Source organism: Synchiropus splendidus, chromosome 9 (genome assembly GCF_027744825.2).
Source record: "Synchiropus splendidus isolate RoL2022-P1 chromosome 9, RoL_Sspl_1.0, whole genome shotgun sequence".
Classification (NCBI taxonomy): Eukaryota; Metazoa; Chordata; class Actinopteri; order Syngnathiformes; family Callionymidae; genus Synchiropus; species Synchiropus splendidus.
The window spans coordinates 10,848,170-10,865,365 of record NC_071342.1 but is presented as its reverse complement, the minus strand read 5'-3'; the positions used below and the strand labels follow the sequence as shown (position 1 = coordinate 10,865,365).

Genomic DNA, 17,196 nt, shown 5'->3' with positions numbered 1-17,196 from the left:
CCTCAGCACCAGCGCTTCTTTCAGGGAAGCTCAAAGAGATAGTGCTGAGCGCAGCGCCAATGCAGTGGCGTCCTCGCACACGTTACTCAACGCGCGGCTCATGTGGGAATCGGAGCAAGGGTGAGACCGCGGTGTGCGTGGTCGATACTCTATCCTAGTCTTTGGTGTTCAACAGTCAATTGTGATTAAAACATTCGATGAGTTGAATGAACCCTTGGGTTCGTAAAGACTCAAATGCGGTTTTCAGAGAGAGGAAAAGTTGAGAGCAGAAGCAGGATTGTGGGGCAGTGCAAAGCATGTGATGGATAGAGCTCCAGCTGATGAGGTTAAATCAGGTTAAACCAGGAAACCGGGTCACAAATGACGCCAGCATCGGAACTCCTCTGGCTTTAAAGAACCCGGTCAGAACTTCTGTCAACAGATAGAAGTGACGCAAGATCGGTTGGGATTTCAAAGGAGCAAAGAAGAGCTGCGAATTTAATTCATTTTATTTATTCAGGTTATGCCTCGTGCTTTTGTGTTCCATCAGTTTTTGAATCAAGATTCCAACGAGAAGAAACACTCTCTCTGAGCCCTGTTGTTGAAAATATAGCTGAATGCAGCTGTTATGAATAGAAATCGCTTGACATTTGGACTCTTTACATTGGCTGCTCGAGAAATCTAAGAGTGTGTGATGCATCATGGTTATAGTGTCTCTTTTCTTATAGAGCACATTTCAAAACAAGGTGCTGCCCTGACCGTTACAAAAAATGTGTGAGTATCATCCGTTTGTTTGATGTTGGGTTGTGGGGGCAGCAGCCTAAGCAAAGAAGCCCATCCTCACTGTTACCAGGAGAGCTGGAGGTGGCTTCTCCTGCCACACCATGTCATTCCAAATGTAATCTGCCAGCATGCCCTGGGTATAGTGAAGCCTTTATAAAGGGTGCAGTATCTAATAAATATATTCTTAAATGTAAAGAAATAACATGCTCAACATTACAATAAACAAGCTGAAATTACAACAGAATTTTATTTAGTTCACTTATGAATCATGATGTGTGTAAAGAGTATATTTAAAATAATATTTTGGTCATTTGTTTAAGAACTAAAATGAATACGCTGAGGGAGTTCTGTTTCTGCTGACGTGAATTCATGTGCTTTTTATATGAGGAAGTGGAGTAAAACACGTGATGAACCCGAGACTAAATCTTTGCTTCTAACCACATGCGGAGCGACGTGAATGACTAATAGTGGCTCTTCGATAGTGTGCTGTTGCATGCAGCAACAGCCTCATCAGAATGAGCCCGAGCAGGCTTTAGCCCGCTGTAGCAAGCAGAGGGTTAACATTTCAGAGGGAAGGTTGTTTTCCTGTGATCCCGATCCAGCATGTGCAGTGTCCACTCCACAGCTTGTGTGTAATCTCTGTGCGTAGGGCTGGAGTAAAAAGCCCTCATAGGGGATCCTTTGTTTAGGAGAGTCTAGGCATGGAAGATAATTTACAAGCTGCTAAGGTCCTCACGCCATTGGCTGATGGGGCTCCGTCTGTCTCTGCGAAACACATCTCGTATGTGTCTATACGTCTGGCTGAGTGTGTGCGGCATGTGCGCCTGCTTTAGCTGTGTAGTGCTTCAGAGGCTCACAGTCGCCCCAGTCATGACACCCTGGAGCTTGTCCTGCACTCAGCAACTGTAGCCAGCTTTTCTTTTGAGGCTGGAGGGAGCAAAGCAAGATGGCCACCAATACCTTTTAGGGGATATGCTGCCAAGGGGCTTCCACAGAGGACAGACAAGGTAAAAGCTCAATTTGAGGGTCAATTGTCTCGGCGCACAAAGGTCAACCGCAGAGGAGACGATCTGGGGGTCGTGTCTGTGTCCTTGTCTCCCAGCCTGCAAAACAAAACAAAAATCTTTTTGGAAACTAATGCTTTTATCACTTTTGAAACCTGGACGTCTGTGTTTGAGTGTTTGGTTTGACAACAAAAAGGTCCGTTTCTATGGTTACAGACAACCTTCAAGCTTTAAGAGGCAGGTCTATTTTTGTTTTTGTTATATTTCTGCACCTGCTCCCAGTAAACCCCAAGCCCTTTCTCGTAATTTGGCAGACTCATTTGGCCGGTGCTGCAATGTTTTTATTGTTGTGCAGTCGGCAGAAAGAACCCGCCGCCGTCTAATCTCCCTAATGTAAAGTTGATTAAGCGCTCATTCTCTGTCGTGTAACAGGAGCCTGCTCTTTCTGCTTTTTTTTTTTTTCTCTGCGCTTGAAACTGAGAGAGGAAGCCCACATTCTATGAATGGAGGAAACTCGCACGTGCTTAGAAAAACACTCATAAACTGCTGTTTACTCTCGGCCAGGAAGGAAGCAGGTTTTTTTTCCTGCATCTCGCTGTTGAAACGCTTCAATGCACATGCATAATAATGCTGAATAACTTGTCTGGCTTGTTTATTATATAAAGAATTTAAATGTTTAAAGGTGAATATTTTTTTTACCAAACCTTTTATTTGTCACAGATTTTTTTGTAAACTATTAATGAGAAATGTGACTGCCCTCACCTCATACCTGAGACTGCGGGGATTGGTTGAGCTCTCTACTTTAATGATAGTTAAATCAATATTTTTGTCTAAGGAGCGTTTTACCTTCTGCTTCAGCAGTTTATTGTGAAGTAGGCGCTTCAAACCTTGTGGTGAAACGTCTCCAGAGACTGAAGGTTGTGAGGACTCAGCAGCCAGTCACACCTCTGTTGCTAGGGCTCGGTCCCTCGAGTACGCGTTAGTGTGTGGAGTGCTCAGCCGTGGCGAGGCTCGTGAATGTTTGTTTTCATCTCCCGACCTTGTCAGATGTGAGTGGAGGCAGAGCGTCGTAGAGATGAAGCCTCAACACATCAGAGATGCCGGGCTCTCAGGAGTGGGTTCGTGAGTTTCATGTTGTCACCAGGCGAATTCACTTGCATAATTTAGGGCAGAGATCTTGTGAACTTGCGAACGGGCACACTCCATTTCAGTCATCGTGCTGTTATCTTCTTTATGGTTGCATTGATGATTGTCCAAGACTGTGATCCCCAGCAAATCATTACCATGATAGCAGAGAACTGTATCCAGCTTTTATCGCTTCTTGACTTGGTTGTTCAGTTCCAGTCATCTGGAGGTGAGAGGTCACCATGGCGAAGGGTGCAGTGTTGACTATATGAAGGTTATGACTGTAGAAATGAAGCATACTGGAGGAAAAAAAACCTGTATGCAAATGGAGAATGACACAAGTGGCTGGGAAAGTATGAAAACGTGATAGTGTCTGTTAACTAGTGTTTCAAGATATTCAAGTTGACACTGGGTGTAGAAATAATAATCACAACTAGGGCAGTGTGTATTGGCAGGTATCTTGTGATGTATCCAGACACAGGAGTGGTGATATGATACATTGCAATAGATATATTGTGAGACTGTTTCAGCAATATGCTGATATCAAAACCATAGTTTTAAGGGAAGAAATCAGAGACGGCAGTAGAATATTTTGCGGACTGGAAATTTCACACATCCGAAGAATGAATGAATGGCTTCCTTAATCTACAACCTTGCTCCAGTGGACCAGCAGAAAACGTCACACAGCAGCGCGTCCAAGTCTCTATATGTTAAATTGATATAGTATTGCTATACCTGACCTATAATATCAAGACGATACCACACAAGAAAGCATTGTGATGTTTCCATGAAAAAATCTTGCACAATCAAGTATGGTGATATTGGAGCGAATCAATATTTTCCTATACCTATATTCACAACAACTATCTTTGCTTTCACTGTTTTGGTCACCTAATGTTGTTATAATGCATTTAAAAGGCTTTATAGAAGATGTTCAGAACTTACAACAAAGCATATGAGGCATCACTTGCAGTCATGAAGAGAATCCTGTACAGTGTTATGAGTAATAACAGCATGACTAGTGTGGCTATTTTTAACAACATACACCTAACCTGCCATTTTGGCACGAAATTATGACGCATTATGGATTCAGTTCACATCTTATAATACTTTAGAAATCGTGTCGTCGTGACCATGATTATGAACCTATAAGGGCTCATAAATGCATTATAATGTCTTATGAATGTAATAACACCGCACTACAGGTGAGACCTTTAGGTTAAGTCTTGTCCGCTATTTGCATTCCCAACAATTTAGAATGTAGTAGATGTAATACTGTCAGAAATCTGCAAGTTATACAGTGGTATTTTGTTCTTTTCTTAGAATGTAATTGAATGCAAATAGTTACATAGTCAGTACCGGAATATAAATCCGTATTTAAAAGCCAACAACATATGATTGAACTACAAAATATAATTCTGCTTCTTGGGTTTTTATTCCTATAATTTGTTGTCATGTGCATAGTGGCTATAAGCAGCGGCGTCCCATGGAAACTGAATTGAACCAAAATTCCATTCTAAAAGCCCAAAAACCTGCGGGATCTTCGATAAGCCAAGCGCGTCTAGATAAGGTATCTCCCCTGTAAAGTGACGATGCAGAAGATGCTCAGCAATAATCCTCTTAATCTCGCTGAAGCGGATGCAACTAATCTCAATTCTTTGCTTTTAAAAAGCTGCGTCCACTTACAGGTGCAGCTGAAACAAGTGGACCTGCAGTTGTATTCCAGGGTTTGATCGCATATATTACTTATGGTTGGAGAGTCAGCAGTTATTGAACTGTGCATTAAGTAGAACCTGCTGGAAAATACTGTAAATATCAGTGTATTGACTGCAAGAATCAGAAGACGACCATGTTGTTTAGAAGCCAGTGCATGAGTCCTGTGGCCTACTATCTTGATGACACTAAGCATCAACACTGGCGGAAGTGTTGAGTTACATTTAAAATTGCGGCGCGACTGAGGCATGAAGGGGTTAATCACCCCACCAGGGTTAACGTTTCAGGGCAGCTGTGTGAATATTCTCATGTGCTTGAACGCATGCATGACTGGAAACACCAACGCAGTGTGAGCGCACCATGTTCACACACCCTCAGTGACCTGCTGACACAATCATTAACCCTGTAAGACCTGGACCTGGTCTTGAATGTAAATTACAATAATAATCTGGTTAAAACTAGGGATGAGCCCTTTATTCGGGAAGTACTACTGACTGGAGATGGGCGAGAGGCGCTTATACTCCCCGTTGGAGTCAAGTTGAGGAGAGTTCAGTGTAGATCCACTGCTCCTTCACAATGAGCTAGGCACCTATAGGAAAAGTTGGACGAAGTTTCTTGGGAAAGGAACGTGTGGGCCTCGTTGCTTCTGCTGCTGCCCCCTCGACAGGTATAATATGGACATATGGATGGGTCGGGACGCTGAATTTCAGTGGACAGTCTTTTTGAAGGTTTATAGAATGACCTGCTCAAGCACCTGCGCCATTGCTGCCACTTCTTTTGTGCCTCATATCTGCTGTGACACACTGCAGCATAATGGACTCCTCTTGTAGTTACAGTGTATTACAGCTATATGTCTTTCTAAAATCCTGTTAAAAAGCTTCTGCAATTTCGATCTGTTTTCTTAGCCTCGATAATTGTAGAACAGACGTGCGAACGGTGAGTTCATCGTGCTGTGGGCAGTGGCCGTCAAAAACAGGCTGAGTCACTCCGCGCTGACTGATCGCCTTGAGTCACCTTCTTGTTTCTGTGTCTCAGGTGGATGCTGAAAGTGGGCCAGTAAATGGCAAAGACAGGACCCAGATGGATGACACCCACACGGCAGCAGAGGAGGACGAGGGGGAGGATGGCCACATACCTCATCCAAAAGCATCCCCCATCCACCGCTCCGTCACAGACAGCCCGGCCCCTGTGCGAGGCGGGCAGCATGCTCTTATTAAAAGAGAGCTTGGGCTGCAGCAAACCAGTGATGCACTTCACCAACACGTGTGCTCTTCGGTGAACTTTCAGAATGGTTCCACTGACAACTTGAGAAAATCTAATGGTGCTATTGTGACCAGCGGGTCACACATTGATCTGCAGTCTGCATATCAAAGGACTACTATGGCATCAGGGCCTCAGAGGACTATAATAACTTCCATCCCGAAGGGCCAGTCTGAAAATGGACCCACAACACTTGCAGATGACACACCAGTTCCACTTAAAAGGATCAAGCTTGAGGAGCCCTGGTTGTGGGACAATGGACAGACGGCCACACAGCTGAGTGACGATGACGAGGTCTGTGAAGACCCGCTGTCAACGCTGGCAGCTGTGGTGTGTCTTTCTGTCACCGAGAGAAAAGGACTTGAGGAGAAACTTTTCAGCTCACGATCGTCAATTCTTTGCTCCATAAAAACTGAACAACCAGATTTGCACTTTGTCAAGAAGGAGCGCGAAGATTCGAAGAGGGATTTGTGTGAGAAAGGCCCCGCTGTCCACCCACAAAAGACTCCCCACACTATCAAAAGGGAACCACCTGCAAATGTCTTTTTACCAAGTGTGCAGTCGTTGGCTGAGAGAAGGAATCTTAGTTTTGATCAGGCTATTGCGATTGAGGCCTTAACTCAACTGGCAGCTATACCTCAAGGAAACCAAGTGCCCATTAAAATCGAAAGTAAGCGTGAGCAGCCCTTTTCATCAAAGCTTACACCCCAACAAGAAGCCAAAACCACAGACCCCACTCGCTTCAACAAAGTCTCCGTCATCAGCTCCCCGCGTCACCAGACATCGGTGATCTGCCCTCCTGTGGGCAGACAAGGCAATGTCATCCAGCGTTCCCCGGTGACTGGGCCCAGCGGCGACAGGACACCAACCAGGAGGCCGGAGCCAAACTTTGGATCTCAGTACATCAAATCAGAGGGCAGCTACGAAGATCCAAATGGATTTAGATACAACCCCGATCAGAAGCAGCTCTTTTGTGAGGACAGCCAGCGGGTTTTTAGTAAAGTGAGGAGAAACCGGGATGAAGAAGAGGTGGCAGCGCAGTTGGCCGACCTGGCTTTCATAATCCAGGCTCGACAGCATTCAGACAACAATCCAATCCAAAAATCCTCACCTGTCTCGGCCATCAAATACAACCATCATTTACAAGTGCCCCTCGGTCAGAAGAAGACCCCAATAAAGAAAGCAAAAACGACCCCTTCCAAGCCCAGAAAGAAGAAGACAAATGAGGACAACCGCAGGACCCCACTTTCAAAGCGCACAGCACAAGGAGACCAGACCCATAAGGGTAAAGGTCAGAAGACCCTGCTTCAAGGGAAACCAGGGAATCCCCACAAAAGAAACTTATTTTTACCTCAGGCCCAGATCGACCTGAAGAGATACATGGCAGAAGCTCAGGAGAAACAGCGGCAATACACGCAGCTCTTTAACCCAAACAATCCCATGCAGACTCAAAATGGCAGCACTTTTACAGTCTGTGCACAGGGACCGCCCTTTTCCCAGGGGCCACTCCACCAGCACCCGTGCAACGGTCACGTCGTCCAACCGGGACAGGAAGCGCCGTCCCAGGTGTCTCATCTCAACCCCACCGACGCCGCCTCGCCTGCCATGACCAACGGATTCTCATCGCACCACAAGTCTACTCCTCCGACTCAGCAAGGCTACTACAAACTGGAGAGGTCAGGGCAGATCACCATCCTATCCACGTCGGCTGATGGCGACCGGGGCCACTCAGCAGAGTCCACCCCATCTAAGAGCAGCATTAACAGCTTTTTGGAGTCGCCAATGGCTTTTCTGGACACGCCTACGAAGAATCTGCTGAACACGCCCTCCAAAAAATTGTCTGACCTTCCATCCTGTCAGTGTGTCGGTGAGTCACCAAAGCTCATTTCAATACTCACATGTTAACGTTTCTAGCACCAGAGGTTTAAACACTTTTTAGGATGAATGAGTTCAAATAACTCAACTATTCTGATGATAAAATGTCAAATTATTATTTGTAATATAAGTACACTTCAAGATCTTAAATGGTGCTTTAAGAAATAAACATTTAAGGGTTGCAGTGTGGTGATTTGAAATGAAAGAACCTTGCACTGTAAACACTGCCAGTAGCCCAAGTTTGAACTATAAATCCTTATATATTGCAGAGAAGATCTTAAATCTAAATGAAGTTGTGTGGATACCTTGAGAATTTTGCTTGACAAGTTACCTTAACATAAGCCGGCGTCAGTCTAGATAAAGGAGGAAATACATTGATAATATCTTGAGATATTGTAGCCTCTTTAAGTAGCCACTGTTCCTGATAAAATGAGATTATGAGTGAGATTATACAGGCATGTTTTTTTCATCTTAATCTATTTTTATTTTTTGCACATTGTACATAGCCCGCTTCCATCTCTTTCTCTATGTCCACAGCCTTCTTTTCCTCTTTCCTACAGTCTGTAAAAAATGAGTATTTTGTATCATATATTCACATTTTTATCTTTACATTTTTGTGTTTCATTTTTAGTTGTATATGTATATTATTTGGATTAATGATATAGTTTACAGTGAAGGCGTTTCATCCTAAAATCATTGATTCTTCTGAAGTATGTGTCTTCAGTAACCCAAATGTCTCTGTGCAGACCAGATCATTGAAAAGGAGGAAGGCCCGTACTACACTCACCTTGGAGCAGGACCAAGCGTCGCTGCAGTCAGGGAGCTGATGGAAAACAGGTTGAGTCACAATTTGTTTACAGCCAAACGTGCAGCGAGTTTACTCGACAACCGTGAATGTGATATTTAAAGCTGAGCTTGCTCAACGCTTGTTTTCAGACAGCATGTTGACCTAGAAATGCCTCTTAACGCGCCCCAGTTCCGGCAGCTGCTGTAATTTATTTAGGTTTTTTAAACAGCAAATCCATATTCAAACAAGTAGTAAGTGATTTACTACTCACTCTGGCTACATATTATGTGCATGATGTAATGACTGTGTACTATTATGACTGCTGTAGCAAAGACTTCATTATGTCTTACGCAGATATGGTGCCAAAGGAAAAGCCGTCCGACTGGAGGTTGTGATTTACACTGGAAAAGAAGGACGGAGCTCCCAGGGCTGCCCGATAGCTAAATGGGTACGTAATATGAGCGACTGTAATATGAGAATTTTAGTTGGCTAGTCATGTGATTGATAAGTATTTCTCTTCATCAAGGTGTACTGAGCCCTTTGCTCACAAATATGTGCAACCAGTGTTGGGACTAATGCGTCCAGGTGTGGGATTCTTTATTGTGGATATATTCTCATTATTTTTCCTTTTTAGCGGTAAAAGACCAGATAAATATTGTAGTGGCGTGCAAGCTATGTGGAGGCTCAAAACCACATCTAAAATGAGCAATTCCAAACTGGCGTAACATCTTCAGAAAGTGCACGCGTCGATCGACCAAGCTGGTGGAAAAAGAGCCCGAAGCAGACGCTGCTAAGGTTCGCTGGTCACAGTAGAGAGGCCACTGCAGCCAAACAGCAGAAGCTTGACTTGGGACGCCTGTTGCACAGCCTTTATCTCAGAAGCAGTTGAACACACTAGTAGCAGCGAGGTGTGTTGTGGAAGACACACTGCCTATCGCAGCTGTGGAGTTGTCACTGCAGTTCATGTTTCCAGTTGCTATAGATGTGTTGCTGTTGAGATGATCCTCAGCATCGGTTTGGCACTAGTGTTTGTTCCTGCTACTACTGAGCGTTCTGTAAAAAGATTTTTTGTACTGCTAAAAGTATAGTTTGTTTTGATAAATGTGCCCATCAAAAGGTTCAATATTGTCATTCGTTCACCTGCACTCACACTGCCATTGCACCTTTAGGTCACTAAGTGGCGACTTTGTAATGGGATTGCACTTGAAGTGGATTAGGGCTTATAGATCATAGATGGCCTTTATTACCTGACTGTCTAGTTTAGCAGGCCACACAAATAATAGTAATAGGTCCGATTCTGTCCCAACGTTGCTGGTTCCCGACCCAGCCTGATGACCATGACTGTTCTAAGATGATTATGTTTGAGCTCCACTATAATATACAGTTTTTGAAAAGTTACTTTTGCTAGTAACTAGTTACTTTGAAAGTAATGAGTAACTTGAAGTAACAAAGTTACTTTTGAACGAGGTAACTAGTAACTGTAACTAAGTAATTTAAAGTAACTTGCACAACACTGTGTGCGACACAATGTCTTACAGAATAAGAGACAAACTCAACATGAAAAAGCTAAAAACAGACGTTCACTTGGAATATCACACGCAACCATAGATAGAATTTAAGAGAAATGATTATTTATTTGCATTTGAGGGCGAAAACTGGGGTTTGCGGTTCCACACCTATGAACCTAAAAAGAGGTTTGACTCCGGGAACAACTACTAAACCTGTGTAAAATCAACCTTGAAGTGCTCAGGAGTGAGGTCGCCCTTTCCACTGCATTTAGGGAAGCCTGAGTCATCATATTTTTCGAGGCTTAATACAGTTGAATGTTGTGCACAACATGATCCAGTCATTCAGGAAAAAAATGTTTTAACTGAAAGGCAATTATCCCAAAGAAGAAGAAGAAATCAACTGGTTATGTTAACATGCTTTCCTTGCATCTTATGACTCTTGGAGGAAGAAAGAAGGTTTCACTTACATCCTCATCGTACAGAAAATGTGTCCTCTGACCATTTTGCCTTTTTGACGCGATGCGCCACAAGGACAAAGCACATGGGCGTTTGTTTACATTTTCAACCAATATTGTTTCAGCTCATCACTTGACATTACTGTCAGCCAACCATGCGTTTCACCTAGCTGTCGTGTTCTTGCATTGGATGCTGCATTGTGTTCAGGGGCACCGCCAAAAATGAAGGAGAAATACTCTGACGAGGAGTTAATAAAAAAGGACTGTCCTCCTTAAAAGCGAGCGTACGGCCACCATTCACATGGAGCCACTGCTGAGACAGAATTGTGCTTGCTGTCGTCTTCCTTTTGATGTCGTGTTATCCATCCTGGAAATAATTAGAGAAAGAGCCAGCCATGCAGAAAACATTGGACTGAAAAAGCGTTTTAGCTGTTTGTTGTTAGGGAAACTGGCGAGTGGTTTATCAGTGATAGCATTAAGGAAAGATTCTTGGTTGGATTCCAAGTGGTTCGCAGTCAATGTTTGTGTGTGACATCATCCTCCAGGTGATCCGGCGAGGCAGCGAGGAGGAGAAGCTCCTGTGTTTGGTCCGTCAGAGGCCGGGGCACCACTGTGACACTGCTGTCTTGGTCATCCTCATCCTGGCCTGGGAGGGGATCCCGCGGCCGGTGGCTGATCATCTCTACCGGGATCTCACTGAGACCCTGTATAAATACGGCTCCCCCACCAGCCGCCGCTGCGCCCTCAACGAAGAGTAAGTGCCGTGCAGATCAGCGCCTTAAATCTTCCTCATAGTCTGACTTACCTTATTCTGGCTGCTCTTTGCAGTCGTACGTGTGCGTGTCAAGGACTGGACCCCGACACCTGTGGGGCTTCATTTTCCTTCGGCTGCTCCTGGAGTATGTACTTCAACGGTTGCAAGTTTGCTCGCAGCAAAGTGCCCCGAAAGTTCCGCCTGCTTGGAGATTACTCTGAGGAGGTATTTGTTTTTTGGATGCATTTCTCTTCATTCATTGGAGCTGATTGAATGGCTTGTGAATCCCTTCCTTTTGAGAATTTTGCGGAAATTGAAAGCTTGTTCAGTGAAGAAGGATCTAGAGAAAGTCAGGCAAGAGACGAGGAAAGCCAATGAGGAAGTGAGAGTGAGGGAGACAGAAAGATGGTTGAGGAGCTGTAGCCACCCTGCAGAAGGTGCAGCACCAAGGTATTGTAAGTTGTGCATTTCTTCATGAAAAAAATGTTTCATTTATTTCCTAGTATTTCTACCAAACAAATAAAACCGATGTGAAAACTGAGTTCTACAGTGGCAGACACTCTCCTAGACAACGTCTTAAAGCTATTTCCCATCTCATACCGCGGTTCTCTACTAAATACTTGACTTCTTTATGAGACCTGCTGCATCCACTCTGCTGCTTCCAGGCAGACAGATGTGCGGCAACACAACAATGTTTGATATTTAAGCAATGTAGGGGGATCACTGTGTCTGAGTGTTGTGGGTGTAGGAGTGATCAATCTTCTTTTTTCTTTCAACATTTCCCATCAGTGGTTGCTAGAGCATGTCGGCCTCCACCACATCGACTGGCTCATCCTCCCTATTTGTCCTCAAATCACACAGACTCTGAGAGTGGTTTTCAGCTTGAATCTTAGGGTCTGTTTAAATTTAGTCTCAAGTTATAGTGAATAGAAGAGGTCACCATTGCAGGAGGGAACATAAGAGGAAGTATGTCAGACCGTGGAAAACATTTGCCCTCTAGCGGCTTGTAGAAGACATAACAGTCAGATGGATAAGATCAGACGTCAACCTTGTTTTCCCTGAATTTAGGAGGAGAAAGTGGAGCGCAACCTTCAAAGTCTGGCCACTGACCTTGCCCCGCTCTACAAGAGTTTGGCACCTGAGGCTTTTCAGAACCAGGTGAGAAGTTTAGTGGCTGCTGATTGACTTTAAAAGACTTGCTCCATCCACCAATCGTATTATAAAATGAGTGATTCTATTCTTGTTAAGCTATTTTCAATTATACACCATAATCTTATGTATTTTTTATTAGCAGATTCCCATTATGTTATGTACAGAAATAGACTATTAATTTCAAACTCTTTTGCTTCTTGTATTTTAAAATGCAGATTTTTAAGGACCATAATTATGTTGATCGACTTGAACCTCTGCTGATGTTTCAGGTGGAGAATGAGGAGGCAGGTGGAAGCTGTCGGCTGGGATGGAAGGAGGGCCGCCCGTTTTCTGGAGTCACAGCGTGTGTGGACTTCTGCGCTCACGCTCACAAGGATACTCACAACATGAACAACGGCAGCACTGTGGTAAGAGGAAGAACGCTCACTTCTCCTGGTTTGAGTCTTGCTACTTTCAGATTTCATATATGTCCTCCAATCCTTTTGTTTGAAGGTTTGCACTTTAACCAAGGAGGACAACCGTGCGGTCCGAAATATACCAGAGGACGAGCAGCTCCACGTTCTTCCACTGTACAAGATCTGTGAGAGGGATGAGTTTGGCCAGGTTGAGGGCCAGTGGGCCAAAATCCAGAGTGGAGCGTTGCAGGTTCTATCTGCGTTTCCACGAGAGGTGAGTTCACAAGGACGGGTTTTAGTGACTGGTGTCTTAGCTTTGCAGTAAAATAATAGCTGCAATAATGACAGTACCACCATGTCCACCTTGTTTTTACACATGTAATATTTTGTTATAGATTCATAGGTAAACGTACACAGTGCTCACTGCTCACAGAAATCTGTTTCCTTGTGAACAGGTCCGTCTTCTGGCCGAACCAGTCAAATCTGCTCGCAAGATCAGACAGGAAGCTCGGCTGAAAGCTCAGGCAGAGAAGCTGGAGAAGAAGCTCGGCCTGGCTCCCCTCACGCCTGCGAAACTGAAGAGTGAAACCCCAAACAAAGCTGGTACGTATGAGTCAGGTTAGCAAAGATGATGAAAAACTGCAAACTATAATGTTAATAATGCCACTTGGATGAAATGAAACTTCAAAATTTACAAACAAATATTTTCAGTATTCAATTCAAGCCACTGACACAAACAAAAATGTGTAAATATATTCTTTTTTAGCATACTAGGTGTCCATAAACTCTCCTCCTCATTTGACAAATTTATAAAACAAAAAAAAAATGGATTCATTGAAGTCTTTAAGTTTTTAGTTATTTTAGTTATGCAATATTTTAAAATGGGAAGGAGACTTTTTGCACAATTATCATCGTACGTAGATTACTGAGATTTCAGTGTGGAAGGTATTTAATTTTTGTATTAAATATTGTCCTAAATGCTGTCCATCTGAACAGAGATAAGCGTCGCTCCCTTCTTTTTGTCTGTCAGTGAGAGTTTTTGTGGTGTTTTCTCTGGCTCCCCCACAGATCCACAGGGCTTGTTCAACTCCTACAAAGTACCACCACGACCAGCCAGCACTGGAAAGTACCCAGCAAGCACTTACAGCCAGAGCACCAGCAGCTATCCCACCGCGGGTGCCGGGGTCACCCCACAGAGGGACGTCCTCCCCTCGCACCACCACAGTCTGGCCGGCCTCCAGTACGGTCAGAACGGCTCAGCACACGTTTATAAGACTGAGCCCTTCAATGGTTATTTATCAGCACCCAGTGGGAACCCATCAGAACATTTACCTCCACACGTGGCCGTTGGGGACTACCCACGTTCTTTCAAAACTGAGCCTACCGAGGTGCACTACTCTCCACAGCGGAGACCCTCCCCAAATGCTCCTCTTCCCTCCTCCTTTTCCCCCAGGCCCACTTCTGAGGGCCTTTTCAGCAGGCTCAACGGACTCCACAGGGTTGCTGGAGATGGCGGGCCAGAGGTCCAAGGCCAGAGTCCGCTCTCATCCCTCCCTCAATTACCTGAACCAGAGGAGGTCAAGCAGGAGGAGGTTTGGTCTGACAGCGAGCACAACTTCTTGGACCACGAAATCGGAGGGGTGGCTGTGGCGCCGTCGCACGGTTCGATCCTGATAGAGTGCGCGCGGCGGGAGCTGCACGCCACCACCCCCATCCTCAGGCCCAACCGCCGACATCCCACGCGCATCTCCCTGGTCTTCTACCAGCACAAGTCCCTGAACGAGCCAGGACACGGGATGGCGATGTGGGATGCCAAAATGGCGAAGCGGGAGCGAGACAAGGAGGAGGAGGCGGAGAGATTAAGGATGGAGAATGGCCAGGGGACAGGAGAAAACGGCAAGGGAGGCGAGAAAGAGCAGGAGACTGGGGAGGAAGAGGAGCAAGTACGAATGACCAATGTCCCAACTCGGCAGGCGTGGACCTTATCGAGGGACGGAGTCATCACTGCGTCCCCGTATGCTCTGACTCAAGTGACGGGTCCATACAACCGCTGGGCTTAGTTACAAAAAAAAATCCTAATATTCTTTGGCCTTACCTCAATCAAACTGCTAACCTCATTTTTACTTTAACCTTTTTAATCTTTTCTAGAAAAATCTGTTTGTCCTCCTTCATCTCTGCCGTGAAGTGATGAGGGAGACCAAACCTTATTTTTAACTGTGAGTTTTGGTGTTGGTTTTCATTGTAAAGAGATGCTTTGAAGGGTTTTTTTTTTCTTTTTCAAAGGACATTTTAACTGGCTTTTTATATCCATGATGGAGAACAAAAAGAAAAGATGTGATTATTTATTCTGATCATGACGATTTCTATTTAATTCCTGGTGTAAAGCCTGTTTACTGCAAGATTTCTATGACAACATGTGGAGGATTTTATTGTACAGTCAGTTGATGCTCTTCATTTCTCTTTGGATTCAACCGTTTGCTTTTTACATTGGTGCCATCATCACTGTATCATTTGTTGAGCAAACCTAGAAGAGTCGACTAGTATCATGCTTTTGTATTAAACTATACAGAAGCATGTATATACGTATACATATTGTCTCATGTAGCATTAAGCGTTTCCCTCTGCAGTTAACCAGACAATGACGTGTGGTTTGTTGTTTTGCTTGTTTTTTTTTTTCTCTGTGGCATATTAAGAAGCACTTTTTTTATTTTTCTAAACTTAACTTGAACACGGCCCAAATTCTTCGGCCTGATTCTGTACAGTATGTACAGACAGAGATATTATATAACACTTGGAGCCCATTCTACAGTATTTCTCTTTGATTTGTAAGATCATTCATTCATTCATCCTTCACCATGAAGTCAGCAGGGATTAGCTTCATCCCATCATCTGGTCTTTTGATCCTGAAATGACCCTTTAATTGAAAACAGTACATTTATTCAAGAACACTTCCTGCATTTCTACTGGTGCTAATGTGACACATAGCTGACCTTGGTTTCTGCCTGAACCACTCATTCGATCTCACCAAACTTCCCAGACAGCTCTTGGTGCTGAAGCCTTATCAAGACTTTGTTTACAGAGGCTGTCTCCAGCGTTTACTGTTTTCATATTGGTAAATTCATGAGATACAACACATGGATGAGCACTGGTGCGTTTCTCCGTGTCACCCTCTGTGTTTAACATTTTATGCATTTGGTGCTTTTTGATGTCAAAGTTCATGATCTCAACCTCAAATTTGTACTGAAATTTGGTGCTTTTTCAAACTCTCACTGGTCTTGTGTGTAACTCGACATATTGTTGCCTCTTCTACTAAGTAATACTGTGCGACAACAAATGTATTTTTACCAATAATGTTTTGGTTCTAAACGTCTTCCACAGGTCTCCAGACCCCCCTGCTGTTCTCAAATGGTCAATGGAAACACAACCCGACACTATAACAATGACATGAATGTAAACATTTGATTTGAAAAGAAAAGAAAAAGACTTGTTTAATTGTCTTTCTATCAACCAGGAGCTAACAACCACCAGCAGCATTAAACAAATATATTAAGAACCTCTGTAAATATGTATGTGAACTTTTTACTGTATGGTGTTTTAGATAATGATGATCTTGCCTATTTTAAATTACTGTATGTCACTGAAAGTGTGTTTAGATTCAAGGAGAGACTTAATGTGGCATTCCTTTAAAGGGGGGATGATCTTTGCGAATTGTGAAATAAAGTCATATTTATATTTTGGACTTGATCATGATCGATTCGGCTCTGTTTTTTTTTTTTTTTTTTTTTAGATCCTTCTTTTATAGCTTAAAAATGCAATTGAAAGCAGCACAGTGAGATTGAATCACTTTTCAACCAGCCTATAAATAATATGTCATCAAACCTTCTCTTATTTTGAACTTATTAAAATGAGATACTTCTGATTAAAAAGAATATTCTGGTCATTTTCACTCTTAAACTTAGACTTAGACTTTCTTTATTGTCATTATACAAAAACATATCACTGTATTATGGCAACGAAATTTCGGTCTGAGGCCTCCGGTTTCCAAAAACAAAACAAAAAATAAATAAATATGAGCTAAATACCAATCAGAAAGATGTAAAAATAAAAAAATAAATAATAAATAAAAAATATATACTAGATATAAACTATGGGACAGTATTGTCACCTGAAATTGCTGTCTCATGATGATCATCTCAAACTGTATTGAACTGTGCAATTCATTCTTACTTGATCAATTTACCTTGCTTAAAGCTTTTCCACCGCTTCACTTAAAATACACATTTTCGAAATGTCGTTTTCTCCATTTACTTCTAAAATATATTTGTAGAATTACTTTGTCCCAATTTTAAAATATTCTTACGCTTGGACCAAATTATTTTATAGTTGCATAAACGTTATTTTTAACC

General features: G+C 43.4%; 1 protein-coding gene across 2 annotated transcripts in view; it reads left to right on the top strand.

The window, feature by feature from the left end:
- tet1 (tet methylcytosine dioxygenase 1) overlaps window positions 1-16,522 on the top strand; it is a 28,359-nt gene extending 11,837 nt beyond the window's left edge. For both annotated transcript variants that reach the window (XM_053875599.1, XM_053875598.1), the window contains exons 3-12: window positions 5,640-7,731; window positions 8,486-8,576; window positions 8,881-8,974; window positions 11,035-11,243; window positions 11,318-11,468; window positions 12,312-12,401; window positions 12,665-12,802; window positions 12,888-13,064; window positions 13,246-13,393; window positions 13,859-16,522. In XM_053875599.1, the coding sequence (XP_053731574.1) occupies window positions 5,640-7,731; window positions 8,486-8,576; window positions 8,881-8,974; window positions 11,035-11,243; window positions 11,318-11,468; window positions 12,312-12,401; window positions 12,665-12,802; window positions 12,888-13,064; window positions 13,246-13,393; window positions 13,859-14,850 (4,182 nt within the window). In that variant the 3' untranslated portion in view covers window positions 14,851-16,522. The remainder of the gene's footprint in view (window positions 1-5,639; window positions 7,732-8,485; window positions 8,577-8,880; window positions 8,975-11,034; window positions 11,244-11,317; window positions 11,469-12,311; window positions 12,402-12,664; window positions 12,803-12,887; window positions 13,065-13,245; window positions 13,394-13,858) is intronic.
- The last annotated feature ends 674 nt before the right edge of the window (window positions 16,523-17,196 follow it).